Source organism: Petaurus breviceps, unplaced genomic scaffold, assembly GCF_028583685.1.
Source record: "Petaurus breviceps papuanus isolate PSGF00001 unplaced genomic scaffold, PetGlider_PUasm1.0 64, whole genome shotgun sequence".
Taxonomy (NCBI): domain Eukaryota; kingdom Metazoa; phylum Chordata; class Mammalia; order Diprotodontia; family Petauridae; genus Petaurus; species Petaurus breviceps.
Window position 1 is genome coordinate 7,185,960 of NW_027186428.1, and position 12,142 is coordinate 7,198,101.

The 12,142-nt window shown below is 37.1% G+C and overlaps 1 protein-coding gene across 4 annotated transcripts in view; it reads right to left on the minus strand.

The window, feature by feature from the left end:
• Nucleotides 1-12,142, minus strand: part of RAD50 (RAD50 double strand break repair protein) — an 81,969-nt gene that overhangs the window by 30,996 nt on the left and 38,831 nt on the right. For all 4 annotated transcript variants that reach the window (XM_069103859.1, XM_069103861.1, XM_069103863.1 and 1 more), the window contains exons 16-20: nucleotides 8,820-8,946; nucleotides 3,323-3,516; nucleotides 2,226-2,336; nucleotides 963-1,055; nucleotides 767-880 (exon numbers count right to left, since the gene is read on the minus strand). In XM_069103859.1, coding sequence (XP_068959960.1) covers nucleotides 767-880; nucleotides 963-1,055; nucleotides 2,226-2,336; nucleotides 3,323-3,516; nucleotides 8,820-8,946 — 639 coding nt within the window. The remainder of the gene's footprint in view (nucleotides 1-766; nucleotides 881-962; nucleotides 1,056-2,225; nucleotides 2,337-3,322; nucleotides 3,517-8,819; nucleotides 8,947-12,142) is intronic.

Below are 12,142 nucleotides of genomic sequence, written 5' to 3' on the forward strand. Positions count from 1 at the left end.
ATACTTTTCATTGAAACCTATAATAATTAGGCATTCTGTTATACAGTTGACTTGATTAACCTTGAGCAAGTTACTTAACCCCAATTGCTTTAAAAAATAAAATAAATAAAATAAAAATAAAAATTACAGCAAGGATACTCTGTAAATTTGACATTTCATTCATATTCATAGAAATTCCTAGACTTACAGCAAAGGAAGGTGTAGACAAGCTTACTGGGACAGCTTTTATAGATATACTTACTTGTAGAAGCATTTCCAAAAGAAAGGATGATTTTAACAACTAATTAGCCAAATCAAGCATTAAAACATGATAAAACAACAAATTCAGAGTAGAAACAATAGAAGCAAGAGGCTAATGGTTGTGCACAAAAACTAGGCAGTTTTATTTAAAGAACACTAGCTCTGGAAACACTGGAGTTGGGCTCAAATCCTGGCTCTGACAGTATCTGTGTGGTCTTGGGAAGTCGTAACTTCCTTTGGTCCCAGTTTTCTCATCTATAAAGTAAGGGGGTTGGACTAGATAGCTTCCAGAACCCCTTCTATTTCTAGATCTATGATCCTATTTTCTGAGATTAGCCTTTTGTTCCTGTACTTTATTAACTGTAAATAAATGTCAACAGAAAAATGATTTGGCATAAAGAAATATTTACTTTACAGTAATTTTTAAGAACATATTTAATGTAGAGGGCTAGTTCAAACCTTCCCATCATTTAAATCACATGGCATATGCCTTACCATTAAGCCACAGGCAACAAAGAATACCTACCTTTTGCATATCAATGTCTTGTCTCATTGTCTCCCTTTCCTTACTTATCTTGTCTTTTTGTTTTTCACATTCATTTAATTGACTTATTACTTTATCGAGCTCAGCTTCTTTTTGCTACAAAAAAAGGGACAAATTTGTAAGTATACAAAAAATGTCATAAGCTTAATCAAATTAATTATTTTAGGCTTTAAATTACCATTTTGTAGCTGTCTTTTCCATCTTGAATATAGTTCTCAATGTCTTTCATACAACTAGAGATATTTTTAACCTTCTCTTTGATATCATTTAACTGTAGAAAGACATTAATTCGTTAGTTTAAACCATTTCTTAGCATTACATACAGACATGTACAAAGTATTTTAAAAAAGATTTTTTTTTTCTCACGAAATGCTTAACAGCATGTCTGGGTAAACAGAGCATCAAACTGTAGCCAAGCTAGGACTAGAAGCTAGGCTTCAACTTGCTGTATTGCTTTGCATTGGGTATGCCCCCACTCCCCAATCCCTCACCTCATAAAATGGAGGAATTCAACAAGTGATTTGAAGTCCTGTCAACTTTAGCATCTCACACTTCTATAAACTGCAAAATCTAATACAATGGGACTATGAGATAATGATTAAAACTGACATTATAACTTTGATCAACTTACAAGAAAATATTTTTTCTATGTTAAACATCAATTCTTCTCTGCTTTTGGGGACAATGCAGCACAAAATCATACATCAACTTTTTTAATGAGATTTTTATGAACAAGTTCATAGCCTAACTTGATGTTGTCTTTGTCAATAATTTTTCCATTTCTAGTTAAGTCAGATATTTGCTTGCTAGAAGCTTTATAGGTTCTTTTGAATATAAGTCCTTTAGGCCACCAGCAAACTGGGTAGATCCCCTGTGACAAACTTTAGAGGGACCATAGGTGAATTATATAGGATAGGCAGGCAAGATGGGTTGCCATCTGCATCAATGGAGGGAACTGAATCAATAAGATCAGATATCCATTACAGAATATGTATAAACAAGACCATTTTGTGATACACTGAAAGATCCATTATTTTAATAGTATGGCTACTCCTAGCCAACCTTTTGTGATGAGTCTAGTCTTTCCTAATCTTTTTACCCAGGCTGAACCTTAAACAATATACTTTTGACTTGTTTCCAGGGCTACGTTCAAAGCGTCTCTGCCTTGGGTGAGTTAGATCCAACAGAAACTGTTTGGCTGCAAAGGTCTTTTAAGAATCCAGGGCCACAAGAGTAGGACTCAGATAAAGAATGAAAGCCCTCAGGAAAAAAAAAATCTAAACATAACTACTAGAATCACAGAATGTTAAGTACCAAAAGCACGTCAGAGACCATCTAGCTCAAGACAGTCATTTGAAAGGGAAGAAACTGTTCATGAGTGTTCTAAAGTAAAAAGCAATTTCATGAAAAACATATACAATCTTTACAAGTGAAGTCTTACTTTTTCCTGTACTGCACTGTTACTTGTATTCTTTTTGTTAATTAATTCTTCTTTTTCTTGCTGCAATTTTACCAGAGTGGCTTCCAAAGGACACAGCTGCTCTTTTGAATCCTAAAATTAAAAAAAAGAAATGCATACACATTAAGGAAGAATGGCTTCATATTATCCCATGATCTGTACTATGACATGTCTCTAGGACAATTCTTAGGGCTATTTTAACATAGATTTTACAGGCAAAGCAGTTTGTGGGTGAGGTGGTGTTTTTATTTATGTTTTTTAAATTTATGTTTATTATTTATGTTTTTATTTATGTTTCTGCCTTGTTCTTGTTAATCTACGTATATAGAACTATAACGATATTCTGTCATACATTTATCAGGACTTAAGGAATATAAAAAATAACTCTGATAGTAAATCTAAAAGTTTAATTAAAATGGCTCCATTTCTCAAGTTGTAATACAACCCTAGAAGCTTAAGAGCTGGAAACAACCTTAGTCTGAGGGTTCTTAATTTGAGGTGCATGATACTATTTTATGAAATATTTTGATAAGTATATTGCAATGTAAGTGGTTTTCTTTGTAATCCTATGAATTTGTTTTATACATTTAAAAACATCATTCTAAGAAGAGGCCCAATAGACTTTACCAGATTGCCAAAGGCTGTTACATATCACATATAAAATCACACATAAAAATAGTTAAGGACCCTTGGTTCTAATCCAACCCAAGCAGGAATTCCTATCCCTAATAGGTAGTCATCCAGTCTTTACTTAAATAATGGGAATCTTACTGTCTAATAAAGAACCTGACCTCATTTTCAATAATTTAATTGTTAGGAAGTAATTCTTCATATTTAGCTAAAATTTGCCTCTCTTAAGTCACAGATACCGATCCTACTCCCAAATTCTCAAAACAAAATACACTTCTACCTTCTTTCCCATAATAGGCCTTCAAATATTGGAAGACATTTATGATGTCTCCCCCTAAATAATTTTGTTAACTGAAAGGATAAAACAGGGGGAAATCAAATAATAATAATCCCTTGTTATTTTCCAAACTGTTTTCACATATGGTGTATGTCAATTTATATATTCTTACTTTTATTTCTCGATGTAAAGACTGCACTTCTGTAGACAATTCTACTGTCTGTTCCTCCAGCTGCTGTCGACGTTGCAGATTACTAGATATCTGAAGTTTTTCTGATTTAAGTTCATTTACTGTACTTTTTAGGTGTTGGATTCTTTCTTGCTGGTCTTGTATAAGCTTACGATTCAACTCAATTTTACTGGAAACTACAATGAAAACACATGCCATCAAAGATGAAAATATTGTATCACTCAACATCTACCACTGTAAAACAAGAAAAAGTATTAGAAGTCCATTTTCAAGCAAAAAGTACTGTCAGACTGTACATTAATTAATCAATTTACAAGCATTTATTAATCAGTTAATATATGCTACGTATCCCTAGTATGACAGTCCCTATCCTCCAGAAACTTACATTTTATCAAGGATAGCTTGGTGTAGTGGAGAAGCAATGGGCCTGGAGTCAGAGAGACCTGAGTTCAAATCCAGTGATCCTGGACAAAACAATTAACCTCTGTTGTGAGGATCAAATGACATCATTTTTTAAAATGCTGGGAACATAGTAGGCACTATATAATTGTATGCTATTATTATTATTATTATTATTGTGAGAGACATCATGTATACATGATGAGAGGAGTAAATACATTCCAAGGAATGTTGCTATGTATGAGGCACATCAAGAAACCCAGTCAGTCTATTTACTCAACAGTGTGTGAAAGGGAGTCATATATAATGAACCCGAAACTGGAAATTGGAGTCAGATTGTAAGTGCAAAAAAGAAAAGTCTGTATTTGATCCTAAAGGTCCCCAAAGACAACCAGTGGAGTTTACTGAGCAGGGAAGAGTCGTGATTTGGAATGTCACTTTGGCATCCATAAAGGATGGACTGAAACAGTTCAGGTGAGAAGTAATGAGGATGTGAATTAGGGTGGTCATTATGTGAGGGGACTGATATGGAGGTCGATATAAGATTTAATAAGTCAGGGCAGCTAGGTGGTGCAGTGGGCAGAGCAGTCAGTAGGACCTGAGTTCAAATTCAGCCTCAGATACTTGGTACTTACTAGCTGTGTGACCCTGGGCATGTCACTTAACCTCAATTGTTTCACACACACACAAAAGACTTCATAAGTCTTTTATAAGTCGAATTTGGGGAATGAAGGTAAAGTGAGGAGTCAAAGATTCTCTCTTCTTTTACTCTAGTCTCTGAGAACATGTGTACCTTTCTCCTCATACCTAATCCTTCCACTTATATCCTTAATTCCCTCCCCTCCGGCAGAGTATCCCTACAATCTTTGCCTCTCTCTGTCAACCTCTCCCTATAAATTGGCTCATTTCCTGCTGCCTACAAATACATCCAGGTCTCTCCCATACTTAAAAGCCCTCATTTAACTAGACTGTCCTCAAGCTATCATCTTCTGTTTCTCCTCCCTTTCACAGCTAAATTCTTAGAGAAAGCAGTCTTCTTTTGTTGCCTTTACTTCCTCTCCTTCACTCACTTCTCAAATCCATGCACCCAACCATATCATTCACCTAAAAATGCTCTCTCAAAAGTTACTCATGATCTCTTAACTTCCCACTCAAATGGCTTTTTAAAAATTGACCTCTGTAGCATCTGACAATATTAACTGCTTTCTCCTCCTGGATACTTTCTTCTGTCTGGTTTTTGGACACATTCAGTCAGTCAATAAACAGTCATTAAGCACGGCTTTGTGCCAGGCACTGTGTCACATGCTGGGGATATAATATCTCTATATATATCTCTATTCTGTCTCAGCTACTTTGCTGGTTAGTCATCTATGTCATTTTCCCAACTGTGCATTGTACCCTAAGGCTTTGTCCTTGATGTCTTTTTTTCTTCTCCCCTCTATAATATCTTGCTTGGTGATATCACTTGATATTAGGGGTTCAATCACCATCCCTATGCAAATGATTCCCAAATAAACATATCTAACCCTAGTCTGTCATGAGCTCCATCACCAACCGCCTGTTAAGACACTGCAAATTAGATGTCCCACAGGCATTCTGAATGCCAATGTGCCTGAGACAGAACTCATTGTATTTTCCCTAGACGTTCTTCTCCCTGAAAACTTCCCTATTAATTTCAAGGGTATTTTCTTCCTTCCAATCATCATGTCCAACTTTAATATGTCTAAAGATGTTACAACTGCTATCTTCAAAAATAGCTGAGCCCACACTGAACAAGAGAACTAGAAGTCATCCACTGATAGTCACATTAACATTAATCAGTAAATAGAGACAGCTCCTTCCAAAAATTATCCTTGCCATTCAATCTAAAAGCATGACAATCAATGGACATTTCTAGTCCTCTACCCTTCCCATTTGCCATTCAGTATTACTATTAAGGCACAGACTCAGGACTATAAGGAAAAAGGTTTTAATTTAGAAGACACTTGGAAAAGATGGGAGATATGTTAAGATTAACTGTAGAGTAAGAAATACAGAACAACCCATAAAATCACTGGCCTTTTTCTATATTACCAATAAAACCCAGAAAGATGTTTCCCTATTAAAAACAGCAGAAAGATATTCCACTCAAAGAAGAATTCTTTGAGAACTGAGAAAAGATATTCTATTCAAAATTATGACAGAAATATGAGTAATGACCAATGGCCATTTCCCAAAAGACAAGTGGTTAAAGAATATTAACAAACATTTCTCAAAAGAAGAATTACAAAATATTCATAAGAAAGAATGCTCCAAATCACTAATAATAAGAGAAATGCAAATCAAAACAACTCTTGAGGTTTTACCTCACATGCTACAAATGGGCAAAATAACAAAAAATGGCAACACTCAATGTTGGAGGGATTATGGAATGATTGGCACACTAACATATTGTTGGTGGAGCTGTGAAATGGCACAACCATTCTGGAAAACAATTTGGAATTATACAAACAAAGTGACTAAGATATCTGTAATACCATTTGAACCAGAAATTTCATTATTAGGCTAAGGAATCCATCAATAAAAAGAAAGTTTCCATATACACCAATTATAGCAGCATTTTTTGTTTTTGTGAGAGCAAAAAACTAGAAACAAAGAAGATGCCCATTGACTGGGGAATGGTTCAACAAGTTCTGGTAAATGAATGTAATTGTATACTACTGTACTCTAAGAAATTATGTATGTAGTGAATATAGAGAAGCATGGGAAGATTTACATGAATATATGCAGAGTACAGTAAGAAGAGCCAACACAATAAACAGAAAGAAAATCATACACCAAAAAATTAAAAATGAATGTAACAAAATTATAAAGATGAAGTATAACTCAAATGATGAAATATGAGACAGACTTGATCCATGCCTTCATGGGGTGAGAAATACATAGGAATTACACACTGCACATGATTTTGGCCTTTTTTTAGCATATCAATCAATTTTGCTGATTTTTTTTTCCCCATTAAAAAAAATATGCTGTTTGTCATACAGGATGATTTTCTGGGCGAGGGAGGAAGAAGGATACTGGGGACAGCTGTGATGATGTAAGTTTAAAAAGGCAGAATATATAAAATATCTGAGAGTCCAGCTGCCAAGACACATACGGGGGAGACAAATTTGTCATGTGAAAGATTGAAAGCAGAAGGAGAAGAGAACGGCAGAGAAAGAGATGGATCGTGTCATGGACATAATGAACATGAGTATGAACAAACTTCGGGAGAAAGTGGAGAATGAAAGGGCCTGGTGTGCTATGGGGTCATGAAGAGTCGAAAGAGACTGAATGACTGAACAACAACAAAGCTTGTCACGCAGCCAAAGTGAGGGACGGACAACCTGACTATTGCTAGGCGTATGATGTTAAGAGAGCAAGAAGGCACTTAGAACACTTATAGAAGATTTATGAGAACGTGCGCAAGAGTCATCGAGAACAAGTGGGCATGGATGAGCAGCAATCTGCACCACTGTAGTAAACACTCCCTGCAATACATAAGAAACAATCCAGCAACTAACATCATTACCCCTCCCCCGAGTGTACACTGTCGTTGATTATTAATTTGATATATTTTATGTCTTATACACATTTTATGAAAATAGCCTGGCAATTAAGGCTTTCCACATGTAAGATCTAAGCTGCTTTTCTAGAATTACTGGCACGCCTCATTTCATAGCACTTCACAGATGCTGCACTTTTTACAAACTGAAGGCCTGTGTAAATCCTGTATTGAGGAAGTCTATCAGTGCCATTTTTTGAATAGCATGTGTTTACATCTTGTCTCTGTCACATTTTGGTAATTCTAGCAATATTTCAAACTTTTTCATTATTATTATATCTGTTATGGTGATCTGTGATTAATGATCTTTGATTTTACTATTTCGTAATTCTTCTGGAATGCCACAAACCACACCCACATAAGACCGCAGACTTAATAAATGTTGCATATGTTCTGACTGCTCCATCAACTGGACATTCCCTATCTCTCTCCCTCTCCTCTGGCCTCTCTATTCTCTGAGACAATACTGAAATTAGCCCAATTAATAACGCTACAATGGCCTCTAAGTGTTCAAGTGAAAAGAAGAGTCAATGTGGCAAATTTTGTTGCATTATTTTAAGAAACTGCCACAGTCACCCCCAACCTTTAGCAACTCACACCCTAATCAGTCAGCAGCCATCAGCACTGAAGCAAGACCTACCAGCAGATTACAACTTACTGAAGGTTCAAATATTGGTAGCATTTTTTAGAAATAAAGTCTTTTTAATTAAGGTATGTACTTTTTTTAGACAAAATACTACTGCACACTTCAAAAGACTACAATATAGTATAAATATAACTTTTAAATGCACTGGGAAACAAAAAAATTTGTGATTTGCTTTATTGTGATATTCACTTTGTTGCTGTGGTCTGGAACCAAGACCTATAGTATCTCCAAGATATGTCTATATTTTACTCTATTCCCCTTCATATGTATTCTACATTCTGGCCAAAAAGGATTACCAGCTGTTCTGTTTTCCTCCCTTTTCCATGAATTTGCACAGACCATCCCACATCCTTAGAACATATTATTTCCTTAACTTCACCTATTAAAATCCCATTCTTCCTTCAAGATTCAACTTGGGTACCATATCCTTTTTGAAGATTTGACAACTTCAGCTAAAGATAATCTCTTCCTTCTCATGTAGTTACATTCATACCTATCTGTCTATATAAATATATAAGAATACATCTGAAAGACTAATAAAAGTAATTATTTTAGACACCCATTCCTTTGCCCAGCTTATATCTTTTTATCATTCATTTGGGTGACATAAGGTAGAGTTTGATGTTATTTTTCATATTAGTATCCCATACATCTACCATAATGTAGGGGTATTTATCTAACCCCTACATTACCTCATTTAACTGAATGGCTGTTTAAGTTGATCTATCATTATCAATCTGAAGAAAGGTGACAAAAATTTCTATTGGGGCAACAAGGAAGAAGGGGTAAAAGAGGTGTTTTACATAATAAAAGTCATCATTTTGGAAAGATTGAATTTTCTATCTCACCTGTGTCCAATCTATGCTGTTTTTCTTGCTTTTCTTGGTTTACTTGTTGAACAGTTCGATCCAAATCTACGCCTTGTAGCTTAGCAGCTTGTTGTGCAATTTTTCGTTCAACATCTCTAAGTTCCATCTTAAAAATAAAAAAGTTATTTCATTAAAAAAATTTTGTACAATACAGTGAATGCATTCTGTTATTCAGAATCTTCAAACTGAATATAAATAGAACAGGTATTGTGCTAAGTGTAGGTACTAGAAGTAGGGTAACACTGAGAAATGCCTCTAGTAGAAGGTGGGATTTAAACTGAGTCTTGCAGAAAGCCGAGCAGCAGAGTTAGGAGAGGGAGGATTTCAGGCATGGGAGATAGAGAGTGAAAATGGATGGAGCGAGGAGACAGAGTGTCAAGTGCAAAGAATAGCAAGAAGGCCAGTGAAATTGGATGGTAAGAGTAGGAAGAAGGGAGTAATGAGTAAGACGACTAGAAAAATAGGAAGGGGCCAGGTTGTGAAAGGCTGTAAAAGTCAAGAAAAGTATTTTATAGGGAGCCACTGGAGGGTGATCTAGGGGGTGGGGAAACATGGTCAGACCTCCATTTTAGGAAAATCTAGCAGTTTAACAGAAAATGGATTAGAGTAAGGAGACACTTGAGGGAGACCAACCAGCAGGCTATTGTAATAGTCCAGCTTTGAGGAGATGATGGTCTACATCAGCGTGGCAGAGGCTGTGTGAGTAGGGAAGGGCCATAAATAAGAAATGTTGTGAAGGTAGAAATGACAAGATTTGACAGCAGACTGGATATGGGTGTTGACAGAGAATAAGGAACCTAGGATAACACTTAGGTTTCAAGCCCAGGTGACTGGGAGGATGATGGTACCCCAAAAGTAATAAAGGAATTAGGAAGAGGAGAGTGTTTGAGGAAAAAGATAATGTATTTGGATACATGAGTTTGAGATATCTACAGGATATCTGCTTCAAGATGTCCAAAAGGAAACTGATGATGTGAAATAGGAGCTCAGGAGCAAGAGCAGGCCTAAGATATAGAGATCTTAGAATCATTCACATAATAGACTGTGCTCATGGGAGCTGGTATGACTGCAAGCAAGTTGGCACTGAGGGGAGAAGACCCAGGACAGATCCTTGGGGTATCCCATATGACCATGACCTGGACAAAGACGTAGCAAAGAAGATTGAGAAGGAATAGACAGGTAGAAGAAAAACCAGGAAGAAGGAATGTCGCAAGTTGGTGGAGTAAAGGCAGGAAATTCCATGAGCTCCAGCCACAACCACCTCCAATGCCTGTAAAATATGACTCTAAACAAATTTTAGAGCTACAGAACCCACAAAGTGACAGAGAGAAACAAATCTCCCACTGAAGGCAGCCTGGAAGGTGGACAGGAAGGGTCTATCACACCAAGCTGGGAGCCAAGCACAGTCCCACATGAGTCACACAGTCCCAGACCCGGGGCGGCCCCGACCAGCAGAACAGACGGGCCAGAGCAGACTTCAGGAGAGTGAATCACCAGTAGCTGTGGAAGTTTCCAGACTTCGCAACCCATAAACACCAAAGAAAGAGTAAAAGGTCAGGGGGGAACTCTGTTTGAACTGGGTGAGAGAAGATATTGGTCCAGCCCCTGTGGCAGTGGAGGTGTGGTGGCTACAGCTGTTGCCATGTGGCTGTCTCCAGACTTCCTGGTCTTCAGACTGTAGGGGGACCAAGGGACCATTTAGAGGGCAACTGCTCTTGCTTTGACCTGCATGGATCTGGATTATGGCCTTGGGTGGTGGTCCAGGAGTGAGAAATGCCTGTGTGCCAGAGACTGTGGTGGCTATAGAGAGGGCACCCTCCTCAGACCTCTGACAGCATTTTTGAAAACCCCAGCAATTTGGGACAAAGCTCTCCCCACTCTGGAAGCAGAGTTCTACTGTGGCAAAGAGCTCACAAGTCAAACAATTGGCTGGCAAGATGAGCAGAGGAAGTGCAACCAGACCATAGAATCATTTTTTGGGGACAAAAAGGATCAAAACATGGAACCAGAAGAAGTCAATGAAGCCCAAACTCCTGCATCAAAAGCTTCCAAGAAAAATAGGAACTGGTTACCGGCCATGGAGGAGCTCAAGAAGGATTTTGAAAATCAAGTAAGAAAAGTGTTAGAAAAATTGGGAAGAGAAATGAGAATGATGCAAGAAAATCATGAAGAGCAAGTCAACAGCCTGCTAAAGGAAACCCAAAAAAATACTGAAGGAAATAACACTTTAAAAAATAGACCAACCCCAACAGCCCTCCAAAATAAAAAAAAGAAAAAAGAAAAAACAATCGGGGCAGCCAGGTGGCTCACTAAGCAGCGGCCCCAGAGTTGGGATAACCTGGGATCGAATCCAGGCTCAGATACTTACTACCACACCCAGAAATAACTGGCCGTGTAACCTTGAGCAAGTTACTTAACCCCAATTGCTTAAAATAAAAAAAATAAAAATAGACCAACTCAAAGAGCAAAAGAGGCCCAAAAAGCCAATGAGAAGAATGCCTTAAAAAGCCGAATTTTCCTGATGGAAAAAAGAATCTCAAAAGCTCACTGAAGAGAATCATTTTTTCAGAATTAGATTGGAGCAAATGGAAGCTAGTGACTTTATGAGAAATCAAGATACTGTTAAACAGATTCAAACAAATGAAAAAATAGAAGGCAATGTGAAATATCTCATGGGAAAACCACTGACCTGGAAAATAGATCCAGGAGAGATAATTTAAAAATTATTGGACTACCTGAAAGCCATGACCAAAAAAAGAAACTAGAAATCATCCTTCAAGAAATTCTCAAGGAAAATTGCCCTGATGTTTTAGAACCGGAGGACAAAATAGAGGTTGAAAGAATTCACCAATCACATCTTGAAAAAGATCCCCAAAAGAAAACTCCTAGGAATATTATAGCCAGATTCTGGACTTCCCAGATCAAGGAGAAAATATTACAAGCAGCCAAGAAGAAACAATTTGAATATTGTGGAAACACAGTCAGGATAACACAGGATCTGGCAGCTTCTACATGGAGGGACTGAAGGGCTTGGAATATGATATTCCGGAGGGCAAAGGAGCTGGGATTAAAACCAAGAATCACCTACCCAGCAAAACTGAGTATCATGTTTCAGGGGGAAATATATTCATTCAATGAAACAGAGGACTTTCAAGCATTCTTGATGAAAAAACCAGAGTTGAATAGAAAATTTGACATTTAGATACAAGAAGCAAGAGAAGCATGAAAAGGCAAACAGGGAAAAGAAATCATAAGGAACTTATCAAAGTTGAACTATTTCCATTCCTACGTGGAAAAACGAT